The following is a 26,948-nucleotide window of genomic DNA, read 5'->3' as shown; positions in this document are numbered from 1 at the left end:
AAATATACCTCTCATTAAAATGTAATATGTGTCAAATTATTTTATTTCTGTGATGTAAATAGTTATTATTAAAATATAAAAGTGTAAGATTATAATTGAACTCCAGAAAAGTTTAAAGGGCATAAACTTAATCACTGAAATAACATAGTCATAGTTATATAAAACAAACAAAATAAAACCAAAAATACAAACAAAACAAAGATACCCTCTTTATTCTAATGAGACAATATCATTATTGAATTCATTAATTGCTGGATTCAACATTATTACAAAACCAAAATGCTGTGTGGTGTGTGTGTGTATATATATATATATATATATATATATTGTTTTATTTATTTTTTAATTATCCTATTAGAGTTGAATCTCTGCCAGCTGACCAAAGTTGATTGGTTTCACAAAGTCAGTGCCTCCATAATAGAGGGTTAGGGCTGTTAGATTGGTTTGCAGCTTCTGATGGATGATACAAGTCCCAAAATAAATACTCCTTCCGATTCTGACAAAGGTTAGGGTTTTCTGTTTTGTTGCAATACCCTACTCCATTGTAATCTCCCGACCCACAGCAAGCTTCCTTTATTTCCTCGAAACCTAGGGTATTCAAAAAGTGAAGATTTTATTAGTAATTTTATTGAAAAATCAAGTCCCGTTCAAGCTTAAAAATAAAGTTTAAACTCAGCTCGTTAGTTTAAAAAATTGTGGTTCATTTATATATTCAAATTCGAGCTTGACTCCTTTATCAAATGAATTCAATAAGTAGGCTGGAACTCACCTCGTTAAACTTATTGAATAAACTTTTTTTTCAAAACCAGAATGTCAAAGAGATATTGAGCTGCTTTGACTTATTTATAAACCTAGTTATAGTATGTGTTAAATGACCAATTCATAGAAATATAATTACTTAATTGTGATAATTCTTGAACTGCACACATACCATATGTGCGATGATTCTTCAAGATATAGCTGGTCATATTGTACACATTTCCAAGTGAATACTTCATTTCTGGAAATTCAGATGTCAATCTTTGTAAGAGAGAGCGAACAACGAAGTAGAAACGTCGAGCAAATTCATTTGGTGCTTTCAAGCAACCACCGTTACCACCCCAAACTCTTGTTCATAGCACGCGAAAAAGGACAGCAGCCAATTGGTGCAGCACCTATTATGCCAAATTTCCTAGCTCCCATGTTGTATAAGTTCTGCCATTTTAATCAACACAAGAAATCTTATTCTTGAACCGAATTGCGATGGATCTTATTTGAGAAATTTATAGTAACGGATTTTAATAGAATCAAACAAGGAAATTTATCTGGTAGCTATTGGATTTATATATACCTTTAGATGTTGGTAGTAAGCTGACCGGAGAGTGGCCATCAATTGTTCTTTGGTTATATTGGCTCCTAAACGAAGGGTATCAAGAATGTCGTTTGAACCAACACTGAATATGAACAAAGAGTTGGAAAGATTCTTAGCAGTTTCATCAGCACCCTTCATCTCAGTAATATTTTCACGGACTAATGCAAATTGCTGAATCTGATCTCTCAATGGTACGACTCCATGCTGTATATTTTGAATTTTAGAACAAAATCCGACAATCAAGAATCAAGATTATTAGTTTTTAATTATGCTCCGACCAAAACTATATAAAGAAACAAAAACTACTTAATTAACACTGAACAGTAAATTCATTACCGGATGAAACCTCGGTTGAGATTGCTAATTAACTACTTAATTAACACTTCAGAATAGCATTTTATATAAAACTCACCCATAATATTTTTCCAGTTTGATCAAGAATTCCAGATCCTCCAGATGCAAAGTTCACTCCTTTCAGTATTTCCTCTCTGAAAATCGACATATTGTTGACAAGATAAAGATAAGGTAGCGGGCTCCTTTCATATCCAAACAGCATTGCTGAAACAAAAGTTGACAAGCAAGAATTATCAGTAAACTATTTTGGCATATAAGATGACTTATTACATTTCTTTAAGATGAATTAAGTATCATATCCTCAGTAATTACTACTTCCATGGAGCTTGGAATTAATGCTAGAATTGAGATCCATACATGTTTGTTATACGTACTGATAGCCTAATAAATATATTAAGAACATATCTGTAAAGAGTTAAGATGTAAATGACAGTAAAAAACGTTGAAAGACATAATAAATATTATAGAAGACCGAGCGTTACAACCTCAGAAGATTCAATAACGCTCAGTCAATCGTTAATAACCCGAGACAATCACTCGGAAATGAAATACGTACCAAGTCGATCAGCAAGGTTATAACCATTACTGAACCTCCCTGTAGGAATTGAGTCAGGAAAATCAATCCCATTATAAGGGAAATTGGCAAGTGCAGTCGTTCCATTCAGAAAATTGTTAGTCCCAACATCAAATGTAGAATCACCAAATATGAAAATTGCTGCTGGCTTGGCATCCACTTCTGCAATGGAAAGACTTACTAACAAGAGCAGAAAATAATTGTAGCTAAAAGACAGTTTTCCCTTTGCCATGAAATGAATCGAAGAAAATAATTATTGTTTACTACTAAAATTTTCTCTGTATTTCTTCTATATATATATGAACTTGGCTCTGTCTTTATTATCATTATTTTTATTTTATTTTTGTCATATATTCCAAAAATGAATGAACAGGTAAGGACATCAGTGTCATTATCAGAACATAATAATACATAGAAGAGCTAATTAACATTATATATGGGCGGATTAAACTATTTGCTCATTCGCAAATTTTATCTTAGGATATAAGTATAATTTTTGGCCAAATATATGAAACCTTATTTGTAAAATAACCATATGTTATTGTCTGAATGAACTACAGCAGCTATTTATATGTTCTTGCAATAATTTCCGCATATTTTGGACGCACCCACTAAAGTTACAGCCCATTGTTTGCCATTTTATGAATATAATAATAGCATAGTTTATCACTAAAAATACCCAATTGCATGTTGCCATATTCAATTGTTTTTTTCTTTTTAACTAATTTTTCGTTGCAATTCTAGCTTTAGTTTAATTTTTTCAAAGTAATATTTTTATTTATTTTATTTATAGTTATTTAAAAATAATAAATTGAAATTAATATTATTTAAAGAAATTAATCAGTATTTTTTATTTTTATAATAGATAAAAATAAAAATAAAATATCCATCTTAAAATTTTTTAAACATACATATTACTTCATAATATATTAAAAAAGTATATTCTTAATGATCATTACATATTTTAACAGTTAACAATTGTCAGCTAATGGATCTAGCTTAATTCTAAGAATCTTTCTTATATATATGAGCAAGATCGACATTATCACTGAATTTCGACTATATCCGGCTCGAGTACTGCAGGGTCCATTGAAGAAGTGATCTTCTAAATATAACAATTTTCGTACCCAATATTCAAGCTCGATACTTTTGATTAAGAGAGAAGGAGACTCAATCACTCAACGTCAATCAACATTAGCATCAATGTGACTTTTTTTTACCAAAAATTCAACATCATCAACTAGGATGAATGAGTTAAGCATTGTTTCAAGGCATTTTTCTTGTTGTTTACATTTATGTTATAAAATTGAATATTAGCTGGGTGCTAATCGATTATGATATAAGACAACTACATCATTGACAGGGCGGATGTTTGCCCTACTGATAATATTTACATATTAATCAAACAAATATGTTCTTGTTCATTGATTTTTTCCAAGAAGTGCCAAACCATTTTCCTAAAAATAAAAAGACAATGGTAAAAAAACATGGGAAAAATCAATTTTCTTAAATAATTTTGGTCCTTCTTCTTTCTGAATTTAGTTCGGTTCATTTTCGGTTCCTAAAAATGAAAGAACTGAATTTTTGGTTCGGTTCTGATTCTTCTTAAGAACCGTACCGGAATCCAAATTGCACAGCCCTATGCAGAATACAAGAAAAAATTTCTGTGATGTCCTTTTGTCCATAAAATAAACTAATTTTTCTTTTTGGCTTATCATAAATTATAATTTGTTTTTTTTAAAAAAAAGGTTCCCTCAAAGGATGAATTCTACTTCCGCTAATCCAACCACAGTTAAATTTTTATTTTTGTTAGCAAACATGTTAGTCAAATTTTGGAATAAGCAACAAATTAAAATCATGGCTCATTTATGTTTTTAAATTGGTATATATATATAAAAAAAAAAATTAGCAAAGAATTATTATTTAACTATATTTATTATTGGGTAGCATTATTTTCAGAGCTTGTTTGTTAATGTTAGAGCAAGTATTAATAAACTAACTTTGACCGAAAGGAGCAGTCGAACTTCATGAATCAACGTTGATTCTCTGCAAGGATATTCTGGACGAGGAATTGAGCAAGCTAAAGGAGTAGATGCGGAAGCAATGCGAAGAAACAGCTGAAAGTTTTTTAAAATTTGTATGGTCCTAAAATCCAAATGTTAATTCTCAATTAGGACAATATTTACTACTCCTTCTATTCTTTTTCGTTTGTTTGTTAATTTTTTTTATCGTCTCAAAATGTTTGCAAAATTTTTAAATTTAGACATGTAAACCATTATTTTTCTCATGATAACCTATGATACTTTATTAAATGAGAGACTTTTATTAATATATTTAATCAGTTAAGGTTTAAATGATAAAATAGTTTAGGTTTAAATGATAAAATAGTTTTTGTTGACTAAATTTTTAATATGCGTGTTTTATCAAACCATATAAATAAAATGGAACGGAGATAGTATTTCTTTATCTGAATTAACAAAACATGCTTCGGAAATAACGCTACTCATATATGTATATATACATTGAATTAGTATGAAAAGGAATTAGACCTATTTTCATGAAATAATTAGCTATCATTAAACTAGAGTATATCTATCCATAAAAACCCTCCCAGTAAACCTAGGCATGACTATAGTTTGGTTTTAAATTGAAACTGAATCAGTCGAAACTGAAACTAAATTATCGAATAATTTTTAATTTTACACTATAATCGAAACCAACTAGGTGTATAGAAATTGGTTTCAATTCCTCATTTTTGACAATTGTAAAAAAGAAAAAATTTGTGAAAATAAAAGAATATCAATAAATATTTGTTCATTAAATATGCTTATTGAAATACCAACAAGTATTGGAAATGAGGTCTATTGGATTCGGATATATATCCTGTTTAATTCAATTAATCATATATATCCTGAAATGGAATATTAGGTTACTTTTAGTGGTTTATAATTTCAAATCTATATCATTTGATGTACGAAAACATTAATTATTTTTTTAAATATTGAAAAAGGGAAATTTGAATCTCGATCTATTGCTCGATCGCAATGCACTGATCATTAGACTATATGCCTTAGTGTGCAATGACAACATTAATTAAACTATAGAGAAAACCGAACAAAAAAGAACCAAAATACAGGCAAAACAAATATACTCTTATAATTTTAACTCGAAAATAACATTATTGAATTGATAAATTACTGGATTAGAGTATATATAAGACATTATTATATACTGAACCACAGTGGTAATATAAGTTAGATTTGAATCTCTGCCAGTTGGCGAAGGTTGATTGGTTTCACGAATGGACTGTCTCCATAATAAAGAGCTAGGGCTGATAGGTTGGTTGCGGCCTCAGAAGGATGATATAAGTCCCAAAATAAGTACTCTTTACGATTCTTACAAAGGTTAGGACTTTGTGCTTCATTGCAGAACCCTACGCCATTGTAATCTCCGGATCCACAGCATGCTTCCTTTGTTTCCTTGAAACCTAAGACATTAAAAAGTGATGGTTGTGTTAGTAACTGTTAGAATTGACTTGCTTAAATCGAGTTTATAGACCAAATCTATGAAAAATAAATTTTATTAAAACCAAGAGTATTTTTGACAATTCACTTAAGAAAAGAGAACAAATTTTTAAAAAACTTCAATTTTCATTAGTTTGAACCATAGCTAGATCTATAGATGAGTTTAGGCAAGTCTAATCGATATTATAAAGTGGGTAAGCAACAAAACGTGACTATTTACTAAGTAATTGTAGAGTAAATCTAATATTTATTACAATATGTCTCCGTAATTAGTTATAATTAGGCTGTAAACAAATCAAGTTGAATCAAGTTTAGTATAAATAGAGAGCTCGGCTCAATTCAACTTGTTAGTTAAATTTTTTTTTTTTTTTTTTTTTTTTTGCGACTCATTTATATGCTCCAATTAAATTTGGGCTCGAGCTTGGTTCATTTATTAAATGAACTGTATAAGACTTGAACTCGACTTGTTAAACTTGTCAAATGAGCTTTTTCGGAACGAAGCTATGCAAAGTTCATAGAGTAGCTTAAATTATTAAGATCCCTCGTTATAGTATACACAATCAATTTAAAGAAATAAATTGAACATAATAATAATCCTTAAACTGTACACTTACCAAAGGAACGAGGATTCTTCATGACAAAGTTAGTCATATTGTACATATTTCCAAGTGAATACTTCATTTCTGGAAATTCAGATGTCATTCTTTGTAAAACAGCGTAAACAATGTGGTAAAAACGTCGAGCAAATTCATTTACTGTTCTCAAACAACCACCATTGCCACCCAAACTCTTGTTCAAAGCACGCGAAAAAGGACAGCAGCCAAGTGGTGCAGCAACTAAAATACCAAATTTCCTAGCTCCCAGATTGTATAAATCCTGCCATTTTAATGAAAACGAGAAATCTTATCCTTAAACTGAATTCAAATGGATCTTATTATTTGACAAATTTATAAATAATGGGTTTTAATCGAATCGAACAAGGGATTTATCTGCTAGCTATACGGTTTATATATACCTTTAGATGTTGGTAGTAAGCTGACTGGAGATTTGTCATCAATTGTTCTTTGGTTACGTTGATTCCTAAACGAACGGGATCGAGGATGTCATTTGAACCAACACTGAGTATGAACAAAGAGTTGGAAAGATTCTTAGCAGTTTCATCAGCACCCTTCATCTCGGAAATATTTTCACGGATCAGTCCGAATTGCTGAATCTGATCTCTCAATGATACAACTCCGTGCTACATTTTTTGAATTTTAGAACAAAATCCAACAACCAAGAATCAAGATTATTAATCGTTAATTTTATATAAATACTCACCCACAATTTGCTTCCAGTTTGATCAAGAATTCCAGATCCTCCAGAAGCAAAGTTAACTCCTTTCAGTATTTCCTCCTTGGAAATCGACATATTGTTGACAAGAGAAAGATAAGATGGTGGACTTCCCTCGTATCCGAATAGCATCGCTAAAATAAAAATTACAAGCAGAAATTATCAATCAATGTTCATCATTTTCTATACAATAACATAAATTTAATACAGTTCTTCAGATGAATTAAATCTTCACTGATTACTATTTTCATAAAGCTTGGAATGCTAAATTAAGATGGATATGTCGATTATAGTTTTTTTTTTTTTTTTTTTTCTACTTTAAAAAAGAACGTTGAACACATGCATGAGACAGGATCAGGACACACCCTTTAGACAAATACGTACCAAGTCGATCGGCAAGGTTATACCCATTGCTGAACCTCCCTGTAGGAACTGAGTTAGGATAATCAATCCCATTATAAGGGAAATTGGCAAGTGCAATCGTTCCATTCAAGAAATTGTTGGTCCCAACATCAAATGTAGAATCACCAAATATAAAAATTGGTGGTGGATTGGCCTCCACTGCTACAATAGAAATAGTTACTAATAAGAGGAAGAAATAACTATAAGCAAAAGACATTTTTCCCTTCTCCATGAATCACAGAATCAATGGAATTAATATCAAAATTCTCTGTATCTGTCTCATTTTTATATACGAACTTGTTTCTGACTTTAGTGTTTTATTTTCATATTATTGTTATTATTCTTATTCTTTTGCAAAAATGAATAAACAGGTAAAGGTAGCAACGTCATTATCAGAAACATAATAATACCTAGAAGAGCTAATTGACATTAAAATGGGCGGATTAAGCTATTTTCTGATGGGAATTAGCTTAGGATATAAATATGATTTTTGTCTAAATTTATGCAATCTTTTCTTGTAAATTAACTTTTTGTAATTTGTCTCATATAACTACGTATGTGCTTAATTGCATGTGGAACATAGTATCTGAATATTTTCCAATTTCATAATAAATAAATCAATCACATTTTTTTTTTTTGAAAGGAAGCCAATCACATACTAGATCACTAAAATAATATACAATTGCACATTTCCATGTTCCAATCCTCTTTTTTAAAATAAAATACTTCTTGCTTATAAAAATGAGATTCTCTAATAATTTTTTCATTCTTGTCTCTTTTTTATTTCTTCGAAAACTATTAATAAGTAGATTTAGGCATGTTGGATAACAATCTTTGAGCTAACTTTATGTTTTTTCCAGGTAAAAATTAATTTTATTAATTATATCGTTCGGTAATATAATATTTATAATAGCTTTTAGAGATTGATGAAATTTTTTATCAAACGTTAAATATCTTAATATTTAGCGTTTCATTAAGATTAATTAAATTTTTTGATAATCATATCCATTTTTTTCCTCCTATTCAATTAATTAAACATCTAATGTCTTTTTTAGTCATTTTAAGTTAATTAACTAATTAAACAACTATTTTTACCGAGTAATTCTAATTTAAACCGTTATATAGTTAGAAGCCTACCAGCTAAAAGCTAATATCTAACAATAACTTTAGTAAAATATGTAACAGCACATTAAAATAATTAACATCTATTAAAATAGCTAGTATTATCGAACATGCCTTAGTAGATTTTTGTCATTTTCAAAATAGCTAAATAATACTTTTAAAAAATTATTATAATTGCTTAGCATTGGTATGTTTTCACAAACTAATTAGAATTTTGTTATAATTGCTTTATACTGCACTAATATTTTACTTACTAAATTTAACTTATTAAATTTGAAGCATGTGTTAATTAAACATATATGATTTACATTCAAGATTAGTTAAGACATCCTCAAAAAAAAAAAAAAAAAAAATTATTCAAGACATTAATAGTTTTTTTTAATTTTTCTAATATAATATTTTCGGTTTTTGGAATATAATTAGTTAAAAAATTACCAGGTTTATGGAATATTACGAGGACATAGTTAAATAAAACAATTAAAAATGAAAAAAGAAATTAACTAGCTAGAAGAGGTTACCTAGAGAGATTCGATCTTCTACTTAGATATTATCTCGTTTGGCTTTTTTCCTTCCTTCCAATTTATGAAAGCTAACTCAATGCCATTAGGACAAACTTCAAAGCTAATTAATGGTTTTCTTCAAGAAATTCAGATAAAATAGGATTAATCAATAGCATTAGGACAAACTTAAATGTGGTGCCAACGATATTTCCCTAATTACAAGTTATTTTTAACGTAATGTACTTGTGCTGAATTATAAAAATTGAATCTGAATAAATAGCTTATTGAGCTGAATAATTTAAAAATCGTATTAAAAATTTATTGTTGGATAGTTAAGAAATAGTATATGATGTGGTTTCATCTAATAGGTTGATATTTTGACATTAAGCTATTTTGACATAATGACATGTAGGTCCACTAATAACCACATTGAGATTCTAACGATTCCTAGACAGTGGCTATGATTGCTAAAAAAAATAAATTTAATGCTACAATTTTGATATGATATGAATTTTGATTTTACGAATTTATTTACAATGAGTATGTAAACATTAAAATATGATATGGAAGTAGTTCATTTTCAAAGAGCTGTATATATATAAATCTCCGAAAGAGAGAAATGTAGGATAGGTAGAAATTTTATGCGGCAACTTGCTATTGTTTGGGCTTGCAAGTATTCCTGTAGGTAGACATGACATTGATTAATTATGTCTCCTCCACCCTTGTTTGGAACGACGGTTGTCCTATAATGCCCGTTCAAAATTCAAATTCAAGTTTTTTTTCCTTGAATGCAAGAAAATTTCGACCAATAGTCGATAAGCAAGAGTTGCGGGTAACATTCATTTGTTCTTTTCTTTGCCACGAACATTAAAACTCCGTTCAGCAACGGTTTTTCATATAACTTTTACGTTTTGATAAATCAAAACGCTAGTTCTATTATTTATCATGTTCGATAAACTAACAATTGTAATAGTATTTAGAGTTTGGGGGATATATTAGTTAAACAGTTGAGAGCTACTATCATTTAAAATAGCTAACTTTATCGAATAGACTCTGCAAAAATCGAACTGAATCTTTCCACGTCACTACAATCATTCTACCCTGAATGTAACTTTCATCTCTACAGTTTCCACTCTCAAGTCTTGTAAAGAAAATTTATAGGAATTATAGCCGCACGGGATATTAATTTGTTTGCTTTTGAAGTTATATTATTGGAATAAAATTGCTAGCTGGATATATGGGTTGAACTGAGTACAAAACCTAATTTTAAAAAATTAATTTGGAAAGAAATAAGTAAATTTTGATGATTAATCTTTAATAATATATTCCAAATTAAAAGGTGTGATTTTGACATAAATTTAAGTTATTCAAATATAAACTATATCATAAAAATATTTATAAATTAATTCAATATTCCATGAATTTTAATTTTGATGCTCCACTTTTATTTGAAGAATGCTAAAAATATCTAAAATTTGACTAGATTATTACTAAAATTTTAAAATTCCATAAAACATTTCAGGTTAATAATTAATTAAAATTGTTAGACTTTCTATTTTTCTTATTTATATGTTTTCATTCTCTTAGACATATACAATGGCCATTTTTTTTTTCTTTTAATACTCAATTTCTTTGTATTTTGTTCTTTCTATTGTAGTAAGTTTACATCATGTGTGAGCCATTTAAAAGTTGCAATAGCTTTGTTTTCTTCCATTTTGCTTGAAACTGTATAACATAGCAGGACTCGAGCTCGTAATCTCTCACCTTTTGTATTTTTATAGAAAGTGAGAAAACCAATCAGACTAAATTTAATTAAGCTTAGAATTTTGTATAGTTTATTGATACTGTTATAGCACTAGATGATGGTTATGAGAATCAAATTTTAAATGCAAATGTTTTTTACAAATACTTTGAGTGAAAGACTTATTTACACATGTAGGGATCCATCTCATATACTTAATCAATCAAAAACACTTTTTTGGTTCAGACGAAGGTATTTTTTATTATTTACTTGGAAAAAAAGAGAAGATAAAATAGTAATAATTATTATAAAAATCTTTTTCTTAATTGGTTTAGTGCACGAGTGATCTAATACACCGAGTATAAACAAGTTTTATCTTACTTTGAGAATGATCATATTATTTCACTTATTTATGAACTAATATTAGTATGATTATCAACCACTGGCCAGAGATGCAGTTGATTAAAAGAGGCGTCAATTGACCCATCTTTTTTTCTTCACTACAAAAAAAACGCACAATTGCGACCGATTTTTGCGACCGACTTAATTCGGTCGCAATTTTGAGACCGATTTGCGACTTATAAGCCACCGGTCGCAAAATTTGGAGCTGAAAGTTCCCGCGAGAATGGTTAATGATTTGCGACCTCTGTACTACGGATTTGCGACCGATTTGTGACTAAATGTTCTTCTGTCGCAAAACTTCGCACGTAAAAAATGGGCCAAAGTTCTGAGACCGATTGGAGACTACATTGCGACCGATTTTTTGCGATCGATATAGTTAGTCGCAAATCGGTCGCAAATTTTGAGCCTAGTCAAACGACGTCGGCTCATTAAAAATTGCGACCGATAGTTATAACATTTGCGACCGATATGTCGGTCGCAAAATTTAGGGCTTTAAGCGTCGGGCCCTCTCTTTTTTCTTTCTTCTTCTTTCTCTCTTCTCCTTCTCCTCTCCTCTCCTCCGTCCGCAGCGCCACTCCGGCCCCTCCTGACACCGTTCCAGCCCGCCTAACGCCGGCAGCCCCGCTCGCTTTGCACTCCGGTCAGCCTGTTGCGAAAATCTGAGGTTAGTTTTATTTTGCGATTAATTTTTCCAATTTTTTTTTTTTTCGATTTTATTTGTTTTTATTGTATTTAGTTATAGTTGATTTTGTATATAGAGTTGCGATTAGAATTTTTTTAGGGTATTATTATTATTATTATTATTATTATTATTATTATTACTGTTCTTATTATTATTATAATTATTTGTATTATTGTTGTTGTTATTATTACTAATATTATTAATATTATTATTATTATTATTATTGTGATTGTTATTATTATTATTATATTGTTATTATTATTATTATTACTACTGTTCTTATTATTATATTATTATTATTATTATTATTATTATTATTATTATTATTATTATTATTGTTGTTGTTGTTGTTGTTGTTGTTATTAATATTATTATTAATGTTATTATTATTATTATTGTGATTGTTATTATTATTATTATTATTAGTATTATTGTTATTGTTATTGTTATTGTTGTTGTTATTATTATGATTAGTATTATTATTATTAGTATTATTGTTGTTGTTATTAATATTATTATTCTTAATGTTATTATTATTATTATTGTGATTGTTATTATTATTATTATTATTAGTATTATTGTTATTGTTATTGTTGTTGTTATTATTATTATTGGTATTATTGTTACTGTTGTTGTTGTTATTATTATTATTATTATTGTGAATGTACTTGTTATTATTATTATTAGTATTATTGTTAATGTTGTTGTTGTTATTTTTTTATTTTAATTTAACATATATATATGCAACTTAAATAAATTAAAAATTGAGAGTTTCAGTCAACAAAAAGCCGTAATTATATATTGTTACATATTTTATTTAAAAAACGAAAAAAAATTTAAAAATTGTTGCTATATATAAAATTAATAACCCTTAATATCCAAGCAAATAGATAAATATCATTTTATCATACAAATTTGACTAAATTGAATCGAATAAAATAGAACGCGCCATTAATATTTAGGAAGAACGACATTTGGAGATACATTCGAGTGATATCGAGCGATAAAAATTTTAATTTTCAAATTACATTAATTTCTGCAATTTTACCGATGGGTGATAATGAAATTTAGCAACAAAATTGAATGTGATTAGTGAGAACGCCAAATTTTTTTCCTTATTCAATCTCTATTTTTATTTATCTTTTCTAAAAAAACATTTTATTCATTAAAAATTGCATTTTCTTTTTGCTTTAAAGTTCTATTTTATTAATATAAAATCTAGTAATCAATACATATAAAACTATTGTAAATATATAGTAGAATGATTTTTACAGTTGTTATTAGGAGAGAAAAACAATATTTTAAAGGTTCTAAATATATTGTGGTTGATTTATTATATATATTTTTTGTTAGGACTTTTAATGAAAAATGTGAAATTAACATTTAGTAGTTTTTCTTATTTCAACATTTATTTACTAAAAAAATTGTTGAATGTAGAAAAAAATAAACTCATTTTATCCATCAAAATTTCTCAAATCTAATAAGTGATCTAATTTTTAATAACTTATAAAATACCTTTCACAAATTCATCAAAGTTTAAAATTGAACCGAAATAATTAAATTATTAAAAAAATTTAATCAAACTTTGATAGATACTTTAGTAGACCATTTCAAAGTCTGCAACCAGTTCGGAAAAGTTTCAAAGTTTCAAAGCAAGTGTCATTTCAAATATACAGAATATAAATATTATGGGATTGAAAATGAAAGCAATTTTCTTTTTATTATATAATATTTTACATTTTATTCAAGTTAATCGAAAAAGAAATATAAAAGAAATATGCAAATGCGATGTGTACTTAAGAGTTTTCAGTTTTCAATATATGCTCCAAACTACAAAAACTAATTGTAAATATCTTAAAATCAGTGTATACGTAGTTGATGCATAAAAACTAACTCTGTGAAAGTACTGAACAAAAATAATAACAAGTACAAAAACTAATTGCTCCAATTTTTTTTTTTTTTTTTGAAGAATAATTGGAATGTATATAAATAATTTTTTGTGTGTTTAGGTTATTATATGTTCTTAATTATTGGCAACTCTTTCTTGAGAAGTTTTGGCTGTATTTTTCTTTATTTTATATTATTGTCGTTATTTTTCTTAAATATGTTTTTGACTTAAATGAATGATGAGTTTGGATTGGAGGCCTAGTAGTGGCCATTTTGCCTTTGGAGAATGTTGGTATGATATAGAAGTGTTTATTGATTTGTTTTTGTATTTGAGATTTAATTGTGTTGTGCCGAAATGCTGCCGAATTTTTTTCCCAAAAATTCAATATGTAGAATAGTACACTTACCTTTATTACAGTAGTCTTTGTATTCAATAAATGAACTTAGTGATTTTACATTTATATATAGTTACCCTTATTATAGAAATAACCTTAGTTACTTATAAGTATTGTAAATTGAACATTACATTAGGTGCATGTTTTAAGGATGATTTAGACTAATGCAATTACATGACACGACCCTTTATAAACACATTGTTAATTAGGTAAAAAAAATGCAAAATAATCGAGATTGGATGTACTGGAGGTTCGAGGTCAATGGGATATTAAGACAAGAGTTCCTGCAAGGATTGGAGGCGTTTATACAGTTTGCAGTTGGTAATCCCAGTTTTATGGATGGTAATAAGTTGAGGTGTCCATGTAATCACAAGAAGTGTCGAAATCGAGCCTTCTTAGACATCGATACAGTGAAACTTCATTTGTGCAAACATGGGTTCGTGGAAAATTATTACGAATGGATACATCATGGTGAAGCTCGAGTTGCCAGTGGATCAAGCCACTCCATTCCGGTAAGTTTAGAAGTTCAGCCTTATCAATTTCTGTATGGTAATCAATGCAATGATATGGTAATCGATGCGAGTAGAGTACAATGTGAATGGGATAATATGGAGGAATCGCCAAACGTAGCAGCACAACAATTGTTTGACATGCTAAGTGCAGCTAACAGTGAACTGTGGCCTGGATGCAAGAATCATTCAGTTCTGTCTGTTGTTGCACAATTACTACACATGAAAGCGGAGCACCATTTTTCAGAAAGGTGTTACGATGATTTTGTGCAGTTAGCAAAAGAAATGTTGCCTGAAGGCCATTCAATGGTTGATAATTTTTATCGGACAAAAATTAGTTCGGGGGTTGGGACTACCGGTAGAAAAGATTGATTGTTGTCGTAATAATTGTATGATATTCTGGGGTGTTGACTCGGAATTCAGAGAATGCAAGTTTTGTAATCTTCCAAGATATCAACGGCGAGGTCAAGGGACTGGTAGAGAACAAAAAGAGAAGGCTTTTAAGAATATGTATTATTTCCCTCTTATTCCTCGCCTTCAAAGATTATATGCATCTAAGGCGACAGCTGAACACATGACATGGCATGCTTTGCATGAATATGAGGATGGTATAATGACTCATCCGTCAGACTCTGAAGCGTGGAAACATTTTGATAACATTCATCCTGTGTTTGCTGCTGATATGAGAAACGTGAGATTAGGGCTTTGTACTGATGGGTTTCAGCCGTTTGGCCAATCAGGACAGCAATATTCATCATGGCCTGTCATTGTGACACCGTATAATCTACCACCGTCAATGTGTATGAAAGATGAATATATGTTTTTGTGTGTTATTGTTCCTGGGCCTACTAATCCAAAACAGAAAATTGATGTGTTTCTGCAGCCTTTGATTGCTGAACTTAATTATTTATGGGAATATGGGGTTGAAACATTCGATGTTTCGACCAATCAGAATTTCATAATGCGAGCTGCTTTGCTTTGGACCATCAGTGATTTTCCAGCTTTTGGAATATTATCTGGGTGGAGTACGGCTGGCAAATTGGCTTGTCCTCACTGCATGGAAAACACTAATGCATTTACACTAAAGAATGGAGGTAAACAATGTTGGTTTGATTGTCATCGCAAATTCTTACCAGAATCTCACCCTTGGAGGAGAAATCGACAATGCTTTAGAAAGAACACGACTATTGTTGAACCCCCTCCACTTGTGAAGTCTGGAGCACAAATATTACAAGAAATTGAAGATCTGGGGCTTATGAAAGTTACAGTGTTAGGTGCAGATGAGGTAAATACAAGAATTGGCAGGAATAGCGGGTGGAAAAAGCGAAGCATCTTCTGGGATTTGCCATACTGGAGTTCACTTCTTATTCGTCATAACCTTGATGTCATGCACATAGAAAAAAATGTGTTTGAAAATCTGTTCAACACTGTCATGAACATTGAAGGGAAAACCAAGGATAATGCAAAAGCGAGAGCAGACATGAAGGAAATTTGTCGTCGACCGGAACTCGAGCAATCTGTACTTACTGGTAAGTTTCCGAAGGCATGTTATTGTTTAGATAAACCCCAAAGGCAATTATTGTGCGAATGGTTATGATCATTAAGGTTTCCAGATGGCTACTGTTCAAATATGGGTAGATGTGTGGACATGAGGAAGTACAGATTGTTTGGCATGAAAAGCCATGACTGCCATGTTTTCATGCAAAGATTGATCCCTGTGGCATTCCGGGAATTATTACCAGGAAAAATTTGGGAAGCAATGACAGAATTGAGTCTCTTTTTCAAGGAATTGACGATGACTGTTATCCGATGCGATGATATGGACCAATTAGCGCGAGAAATCCCAGTAGTGATGTGCAAGTTGGAGCGAATTTTTCCACCCGGCTTCTTTGATTCTATGGAACATCTGCCGGTTCATTTGCCCTATGAATGTCGTTTAGCAGGACCGGTACAATATCGATGGATGTATCCATTTGAGAGGTGATTCACTAACATTTCATTCTAATGATTACATCATTTTTTTGAACTTATACTTACATATTGGCATTGTACAATCACAGACACCTACAGAAAATTAAAAAGAATGTGCGCAATAAGGCAAAGGTCGAGGGATCCATTTGCAATGCGTATTTGGTGGAAGAAGCTTCCACATTCTGTTCACACTACTTTGACCAACATGTTTTCACCAAGCATCGGAGAGTGCCACGTAACGATGACGGAGGAGATCGCGTTCAATCTGAGTTTGAAGGAAATCTAAAAACTTTCACCTACCCTGGGCATACGATTGGTAAATCAAAAAAAAAGACGATTGACTGATGCAGAGATACAAGCGGCTCAAACCTATATTTTATTGAATTGCGAAGAGATCACACCATATGTACAGTAAGTATAAATAATGTAAAGATTCAAAACTTGACGTGGGCCGTTGTTAAATCGTACTTATGCTAATATGGTTCGTTGATAAATAGGAAATATATCAATCTTCTGCGGCTTCAAAATCTCAATTTGACTGATACTGCAGTTGATGCAAAGCTGGACACGGAATTTGTAGAATGGTTCAAATATTATGTAAGTTACTTTCAATGTACACAACACGGAATGTACATTTATTAAATCTGACTCATGTCATTACTATTTCCCATAGGCTCGAAGCTCGGAAAGCGATATTCGTAACAGATTTATTACGGATCTGGCAAAGGGGCCATTACCGGTTGCTAATGCCTACTCTGGATACTTTGTAAACGGTTACAAGTTTCACACTGAGGGTTATGGGAGAAGCAAAAAGACAATGAACAGCGGTGTGTGCATAAAGGGATCAAACTACAGTGACGTGTCAAACAATTTTTATGGGAAATTGGTTGAGGTTTTGGAGTTAGAATATCCAGGCCTACCAATGAAGTGCACAATCTTATTCAAATGTGAATGGTTTGATCCTACGCCAAACATTGGCACGAAGGTTCATCCTAAGTATAATCTGGTTGATATTAATCAAAGAAGAAGATATACAAAGTATGAACCTTTTGTTTTGGCAATGCAAGCTGCACAGGTGTACTATGTCCCATATCCATCGTTTAAACGAGATAGATGCGATTGGATGGCAGTGTGTAAAATCAAGGCTAGATCAGTTGTTCATGCACTTGAAACGAAACAATCTTCTTCACTCGCACTATCGGAGGCATTTCAAGAAGTTAGGGTTGAAACGCAACCGATGCAAGTTGTTGAAGATTTAACAGATAGATTGGATGATGAAAGCCGATCTTATGTTGAAATAGGACCATCAGATGATGAAGAGGAAGAAGATCAAATCATCATGGGTTCCTCAGAAGACGAATATGAAGAAGAGGAAGCTGATGAAGAGGAGGAGGAAGCAGATGATATTCAAGACACTTAAAACTTAGAGCAATTTTACTGTTACAAATTGATAAATGTATATGTAATTAATATTATTAATGAAGAATTTCAATGGTATTAACTTTCTTTACTCATATTTACCACATGTTCTACAATTCATATAATTGTATAAATTCATTTTATCTAGGTTCTGATATCTGCAGTACAGATGGCTAGAGGCAGACCGTTTGATTCTGACGCGTCCGGCAGTGGTTCGCGTGGAGGTCATGGCCCTGGACGCACTGCCCGTGGACGAGGAGGGTCGATCCCTCGTCCTTCGTCAGGTACGTCTGGGGCTTCGTCATATGCTCAGCGACTAGTACTGCCGCCATCACATCCTTCTTCAGGTACGTCTGGGGCTTCATCCTCTGCTCAGCGTCCAGTACTGCCGCCATCACAGCCTTCTGCTCCTTCCTCTTCTGGACCAGTACAGACTCCACCAGCTGCACAGTCACCTACTGTGCAAGGTAATCATAAATGTCATAACTGTCATTTTAATTATATATTAATTATCTAAAAATTTATAACATTTGTCATTTCTTTTGCAGCTTCATCAGATCCACGTATCACCCTCAGTTTGGTAGCGGGACAGTAAGTACTTATTCAAATTTTCTGCAGGCATATTTTGTAATTATATTTTGTACTTATTCATAACTGTGATGCTTTCGTGTAATTATATTTCACTTCTGTTTTTTTTTTTCAGCATATATCCGTCTTCTCGAGCAGCGAGGCAAATTTTGAAGATAATCAAGCTACAGCTGCATAAAGAAGGATACACATGGGATGCCGTACCACAAGAGGCGAGAGACTTTTATTGGGAGGAGTTCCAAGTACTCTTTGGTTTAAGTTATATCATCATTCAATGTTTACAATTCAAGATATATCCTTAGTGTTTAAACGCTATATTTCATTTTTTTTTGCAGAAACATTTCATATGGGATGAGGCCATTACGGCTATGCTGAAAGTAGCCTGGGAGAAGATATGCGCCGATCGATACGCTGACTTCACCTATAGGATGAGAAAAAGCGGTAAGAAGCAGCAGTGCGTGTCTCAGGAGATATGGGAGAGCTGGCAAAAGGCTTGGGAGGATCCTGCATTCAAGAGAAAGCGGGAGATATTTGCACAAAACAGGCGCAGTGAGACTGGCGGTGATGGAGCAGGACCTTCGCGACACACAGGCGGATCTATATCTGCTATAGAGACAGCTCGATTATTAGTAAGTGAACTAGTCCCTTTACAAGAAACTGATGTTTAATGAAAGGACACTATATATATTAATATATCATGCATAAAAATTCATTACAGGCTAAAGAATTAGGTCGTGAGCCCACACCGATGGAGGTGTTTACATATACTCACACGAAGGACCACGATCGTAATACCTTTGTCGACAGACGTGCGCTGAGCGTCAATGTAAGTAACAATGAATAATATTTACATTTACCCTCTAATCATTGCGAAGATGTACAAAGTTGAATATAATAAAGCTTGCAATTGCATTGATTAATTAATTTTTTGTTTTCAGGAGAACTATACTACAGCTCGGGAGCGTATTGTTACTTCTCAGACCGATGAATCCGAAGCTGAGTCAAGAATTGACGAGGTAGCGCTTTATCTCGAGGCTGTAGGGGGCGAGAAGAAGAGGAAGGTATACGGCATCGAGTCTCAGGCATCACAGTTTTACACTGGCTCAGCAGCTCACGCTTCTACAGCCAGCGCAGCACGACAGCCGGAGCACAGTGACTCGCACTGTGATGATGATATACGGGCTCAGCTTGCTGATCAGCAGAGACAGATTGCAGAGCTTAGAGCGCATGTGATGCGGCTGTCCGGTGAGCACCGTGCTGGTACTTCTCCCTCTGATCCTGCGCCTGCTACAGACCGATATGTTTCGACGTCTCAGCAGCAGCCACTATCGGCTCCTGATCCCGATGCTGCAGACGATACCTTGGTCACCCCTCCTGGCGCTACATCACATCCAGCAGGTACTCCTCCCGGCGATCCGATATCGGGAGATCCGACATCGGATCCTGCAGATGAGCAGCAGCATATATAGATTTGATTTTGGACTTTTATTTTTTCATTTGTATTTTCATATTTTAATTTGTTCAGAACAATAAAAGTTACATTTTTATACTGTTCTTGAATAGGTTGTGTGATATATATGCATTTATTTCAACTTTCACAGGTGCAGAAATATTTTGGTTTCAAAATAATATTTAATTTTTTTTTTTCATTTTTGCGACCGATTTGATACCAAAAGTAAAAATTATGAATTTATTATTTGCGACCGATTTAAAACAATTGCGACCGATATTCTGCGACCAAATTTGCGACTGAATTTCCAATTAAACCACGACCAAAAATTGCGACCGATTATTCAATTTTGCGACCGATTTTATCGGTATCTAATTTGCGACCGATTGTCTCATCGGTCGCAAAATTATTTTGCGACCAGTATTTTTGCGACCGACAATTGTCGGTCGCAAATCGGTCGCTACATGAAATTAGCGACCGATATTGGCCATTTTGCGACCGATTTGTCGGTCGCAAAATGGCGTTTTTTTTGTAGTGCTTTTTGGAATTTTCTAATATATATTTGTCTAAATTAATCTATAAAATTTAATTTTTTTTATGTTTTTTATCCCTCTTTTTTCAAAAAATTATATATTGACCTGGAAAAAAAATTTCTAGATCCGCCACTGTTATCAACTATATATAGATCTAATTACTATAATCAGAAACAATTGGAAGGAAAGCAATTTATTTTTCAACACTTGAAGTTGGGATTTGCAGAACTTGTGTGTATATAAGTGTTCACACAAGTCATGGCTAATATAAATTCGTTATTCAAAAGCAATTAAGATTGGAAGGAAACAATATCACATATATATCATATAGCATCATCATCAACCAATCGACTGAAATTAATAGGCTTAACGTATTGCTTTGAGCCACCGTAGAGGGTTAGGGCTAGCACTTCACAACCAGCTTCACTTGGATGGTACCGATCCCACCAGAAGTAGTCATTCCGGTTGTCGCATACGGTGACATTTGGTAGACATGGTGATTATGCTCCAATAAGTCCATATCCACAACAAGCTGATATGGCATCCTTGAAACCTATTGCAGCAAAGGGAGATATATATCAGACATTGTTTCGTTTGATTTTAAATGTGATTTCAATTTAGCATTTTTGCTGCAATGAATTAAATTTTCTTAATCTGTATGCAAGACAGATTAGAACACAATTTATAGGAAAGCGGGAGTAATATTTTTGCTTACCATATGCAAAATGATTTCCAATGATATCCGCAGTCGCTAAATATGAATTTCCATATGAGTATTTCATCTCTTTAAACTCTATGCTCAACTTTTGCAGTACATTTTCTAACTTTTTTGAGAACAATTTTGCATATAGGTTGAGCTCTTCAACGCATTCACCTCTTGGATTCATGACCCTATATCGTGGAATGCACCCAATCGGTGAAACACCTATTATACCAAATCTTTTGGCCCCAAGAGTTAGTAGATTCTGCAATTGGAAAAAATAGAAGAAGAACTATTACCAGAAATTTATTTATTTATTTTTTATTATTGGGATACTTCATTCATTTTCTTAATTCTTATGATCAAAAGTCGAAAGTATTAAAATTAATAAAACCGAGTTAGTATGATTATTAGCTGACAGTACATACCGTTAAATGAGTCTGGTAACTCTGCATAACAGTAGTTATGAAGTAATCCATGTCATAGGTCTCGTTGAATAATAAATAGTCGAAGATATCATTGCTTCCTATGCTGATAAAAATTAGAGAATTGGAAATAACTTTCTCTGCAGATTGACCCATGACTTGTGTGATATTGTTGCAGACAATCGCGAATTGCTCTACCTGTTCTCTCATGGTTACCACCTTCCCCTATCATTTCATCATATAGTTTCAAACAAAGAGGTTTTAACTAGGTTTGAGAAAATTAAGTAATTGAAAATGGAAAATATAATTACGTGGAAGGAAAGTGAAAGGGTACGTAGAGATTACAAATTGCCTTCCGGTGAAGTCAAGAAGTCCAGCACCTCCAGAGGCAAAGTTGGCACCCCTAAGTACATTGCGTTTGAAATATGGCTTTACTCCCTTCTGCAACAGAGCTATAAACGGTGGTGGACTTCTTTTGTGACCAATTAACCTTGCTGAATCAATTTCACAAATAATGTATTAGAAACCTAAATGAAACAATAATCCAAGTTCGGGATGGCCATTTCATAAGAGTATGACATAAAAGAAATTAAGCATATATATATATATATATATATATATATACCAATAGTATCAGCAATGTTGTAGCCATTGCTAAACCTTCCAGTTGGTTTAGCATCACGATAGTCAATTCCATTAAATGGAAAATCAGCTCTAGCTCTTTCCACTGGCAAGTAATTATTAGTACCAACGTCTGTGGTTGAATCACCAAATATAAAAACTGGTGGAACTGAACTTTCCATGCCCATGCACACACTAACCAAACCTAATGCAAAACTAAAAATAACTGATGAAACAAAATATGAACTACAAATTCTTGCCATGGCTGTGTATTAAGCTGTTTGTTCAGTAATTTTTTCAGTGAATTTATAAGCAGAGAAGTGGCAAATAATAATAGGCGACAAACATTACCAAACCTCTAATGGGTCATTGTCCCAAGTTACAGTCTGTATTAAGGTTTAAGACAACACGAACTATTTTAAATCTACAGGCGGATACAACTAATTGATATCTATGTATGACTAAATATTTGATCATTTTAATACATTGTGATTTTACTTTTTTTTTCTTTTTTTTTTTTTTTTTGAAAATTTTTCTTACTTTATTTTTATTTGCAATTTGTAATTAAGCAAAAGACTTGTAAATATCTCGTGCACGAACTCAGCCGCCCTAGCGAGGAAAAAATGATCCTTTCATATAAAATGTTGCTCGTTAGGGCCGCTGAGCTCATGTACAAGACAAACATAATCTAGTATGAGATATTTATAAATCTTTTGCTTAAATACAAAAAAAAAAACAAAAAAAAAAAAAAAAAAAAAAAGACAAATTATAATCATATAAATAAATTCGCAAAGATTTGACTGAAATTACTTCTTACTATTTGGAGAAATTACCATGAAGAGCCCGTTTGGAATTCTTGGAATTCATTTGGAAATCTAAAATCTTGTGTTTTGAATAAAAAAAATACAGATTTGAATTTTACGAATTGAATTCTATGGAATTAGGTATGTCTAACTCAAATTCTATAAAAATTAATTAAATTTGTAAATGAATTCCATAAAATTGACTATTGAAATATTTTTTGATAAAATTAACCTCCACTATAAACTCAACTATTTTTATTTTTTTTCCTTTTTATTTATTTTCTTTAGAAAATTCCAAACTATAACATTTTGTTTTAATCCAATAACGACGTTAGGTTATATTTTTATTTTGTTTCCTAATTGTTTTTTTGTTTTGAAAAATTTCAAACCAGCAATGATGTTTTTTTTTTTTTTTTAAGTCAAGTTATATCGTTAGTTATTATTACTATGAAACTGTAAACAATGAGTATCAACAATTGTTTTTAAATGCAATTAAAAAAATATAGCATTCTCAATATTTGTTTTTTAGTTTCCAAATTAATTACTTAAATCAACAAAATTTTTTACATCAATTAAAAATAATTATTATGATGAATGTACTAGTTATATAATTAATTAATTAATTAGCGTGGAATATTAGTGTACTTATTTATATGAAATTTATTATTTATATTTCAATGACAAAATGACAAGTTATTATATTATACATAATAAATATAATTGGTGTTTGTTATTTCTTTTTGTTAAATTATTATATCAATGGTGTTATAAGAAATAAAGACAAATAAATTTTCATTTAAAAATTTATTCCAAAAATAATTTTATGAAATTCAATTAAATTCTTTATTTTAAATTATAGTATAGCAAACATAACAAATTCATTTGCAAATGAATTCCACTGGCAAGATTCATTTGTTCAAAGGAGCTAGAAGTCCCTAAATTTCAGTCTCATTAAACTAGTTAGTCTTTGATCCAAATTAAAAGTGTTATTTTTATCATCAATACAATCCAGTAGTTGACTATTTGATCCTCTACATTTAGTATACTATTACTATTTAGTCCCTCGCGTTTAGAATTGAATTAAACATGGAAGAATCGAATAGTTCAACGGGAAAAAAAAGTTAGAGACTTCAAAAGTGTTATCTTTCTCAGTACTATGTAATATTTGACTATTCCATCCTTAGGATTTAGTATATCATTACTGTTTAGTCTCTCATGTTTATAATTAAATTACTGTTTAATCTCTCACTTAATAATAAAAATGACGAAAGGATTAAATAATTTAACACAGCCTAATTTTTTCTCATGTGCTTCAAAGCACAATATGTGTATATATATGAGGTCGGAGTATTATTTGTTAGAAGAACATATAAATTTCAGATAAAAAATAAATAAATTAAATAATTATATACCAACAATTTTTTGGTTGAGGAAGTTTGCAACCTCGATCCCATAATAGTTACTCTACAGTTCAAGGAGATTAAACCTCCCGATTATATAAAAAAATTAAATGATTAATCATTTAAAAAAATATGAAATGGTTATAAAATCTTTATTAGGATCACCAATCCCAACATTTTTACCAAATAGTAAATATCCTTCCTTTTCCTTTTCCACACATCAAAAATTTAATTGAATCTGTTGGCATTTGAATGCACCATAAGCTAAGCACTTGATGCATGCTTTGTAACCCTAATTGCCCTGCCTCAGCTTTCAATAAAGATAATATATGCACAAAATAAAAGCATCCAAACCAATGACCTATAGTTTATTTCTTCAAGTGCTATAATTATTTTGAAATTTCTCTCTTAAAGCAATTAGCAAACCTAGTTGTCATTTGGCAAAAAAATGACCTATAGTTTGATTATATACTAACCCTATCTCATAATTCCCAACAGAAATTAGTCATTGGAGTGATATGCTGCCAATGACTTTCTGCCAATTCATCTCAGAATATTATATGTATAAGCAAATACAGACTGAGCTCCTACTAGTCTTAATTTCTTTCCCCTGATATTCTGTCATTGGAACCGTATTCACAACTAGGCGTCAGTGGCTTTCCAGCATTGACAACAACATAGTTATTATAAAACAAATGACAAGAAACTATTGACCACAATAAAGTTACATACACTTCAACCAAAACCATTGTTAAATATTGAAATTTGTATCCTCCTTCAAGCTTAGTTGAGAACTAAGTTCCAGAAATCTATGTTCAAAAGTTTCTTCTTTTTTTCTCATGAAGCAAATACCAACAAACTAAATCTTAATCAAGAATCTGATTTTACATGCAAATGTTAATATCCTAAAATCCAAAGCTTGCACAAGATAAATAACAGATGCTCAGTAGAAAGCCTCTGCAGAAACAATCTAAAGGGGTCCTAATCCTGGAATTATGCAATTGGGAAAAAATCAGGAAATCCTAAGGCTCCAAGGGTAAACATAGTTCTCTTAACAATTAAAATGGCTAATTTCTGTTGACAATCATTCAACATCAGAACCAATTTAAAACGTACAAAGTTTGCTCAGAACTCCACCACTCCTCAAGTTGTAGTGTCATCTAACAACCATTTTTCTTACATCTCCAATATATCTTAAAAAGATACAGAAATCTAGTAGAAAAATGCGAGTTATGCCCATAACTAGCCTTTAGCATGTCTAAACCAATACAAGCTATGCAACATCATCTTTCACCCTAAAATACTGAAGAATCTAACCATTTGAAAAGAAAAAGTTGGAGGATTTGATTGCCTTAATGCTAATTTGCAAACAAACTCAGCATACTCACCAACTGCAACAAAAAGTACACCAAGAACAAAAGGCATTCCCAAATATAAACAATGGAAAGTTGATGATATATTTCACACTTGATACTTAATAAGCTAGATGCCACGTGAAGATATTTCTGAAAGTTATAAATTAAGGATATAGCAATGTTAATAGCCGTTTTAGCACAAGGAATGATGCCCTTATATTTATAAACTCCACAATCCAGCAATTATAGCCTAATCTTTTGTAGCAATTATCTTTTCCAATTTCCTATCCAATCAAATTTGACAACTGTACACAGGGCCAAGAGGCAAATATTCAAAATTTAATTCCAGCCTTCAAGTTTTTGAAGATCAACCAATAAAGGAATGTTTCTGCTTGTTGGACTTTTCTCAAGCACATAAAAAAGCTTGAGGTCACACAAATTCATTCAAACCCAAGATAGTCCTTACTCTACCATTTAAATTTAAAGGTGATGACAAGATTTCTACCTCTACCTACTGAATCCCATCAAAAGTGCCAACTAACAAGTGCAAAGACCACTAAGCTCCCAAACTTAAAAACTATCCTCCAACAAATCTGTAACTTAACAACTGAGTAATGTATGCAAAAGTTCCCCACACAGGAGAAAATAGAGAAGACCTGTTATTAAGTGGGATTGATAGTGTGTAGCACCTTATCAAACCATTAGTACTTTAATAGCAATATGGCACAGGCCTCCATTACCACATACCCTGATCCAAGTTGAAATACTGGATATATTCATATCAAAACAAAGTGGAATTTGAAAAAATCCACTAAAGAATCTCTAAAGCAACCCCTAAAGAATAACCAACACATGTGCACAGACAAGCTAAATTCAACATATTCACCAAGAGAACAGGAAAAACCAAC

General features: G+C 31.5%; 1 protein-coding gene and 1 pseudogene across 1 annotated transcript; both read right to left on the bottom strand.

Annotated features, from left to right (window-relative positions):
* Positions 1-354: 354 nt before the first annotated feature.
* LOC149496608 (GDSL esterase/lipase At4g16230-like) lies at positions 355-2,511 on the bottom strand (annotated as a pseudogene).
* A 3,022-nt stretch (positions 2,512-5,533) lies between these two features.
* LOC105628604 (GDSL esterase/lipase At4g28780) lies at positions 5,534-26,110 on the bottom strand. The gene is given in 9 exon segments (XM_037636774.1): positions 5,534-5,766; positions 6,418-6,679; positions 6,819-7,093; positions 7,520-7,699; positions 21,089-21,289; positions 21,452-21,701; positions 21,865-21,885; positions 22,487-22,687; positions 26,003-26,110. Coding segments are annotated over 9 exon segments (1,731 nt in total).
* Between the last annotated feature and the right edge of the window lie 838 nt (positions 26,111-26,948).

Source organism: Jatropha curcas, chromosome 4 (assembly GCF_041381405.1).
Source record: "Jatropha curcas cultivar XTBG-Jc1 chromosome 4, XTBG_Jcur_1.0, whole genome shotgun sequence".
NCBI classification, from domain to species: Eukaryota; Viridiplantae; Streptophyta; class Magnoliopsida; order Malpighiales; family Euphorbiaceae; genus Jatropha; species Jatropha curcas.
The sequence above is the reverse complement of the archived record's forward strand: the minus strand, read 5'-3'. Positions and strand labels throughout refer to the sequence as shown.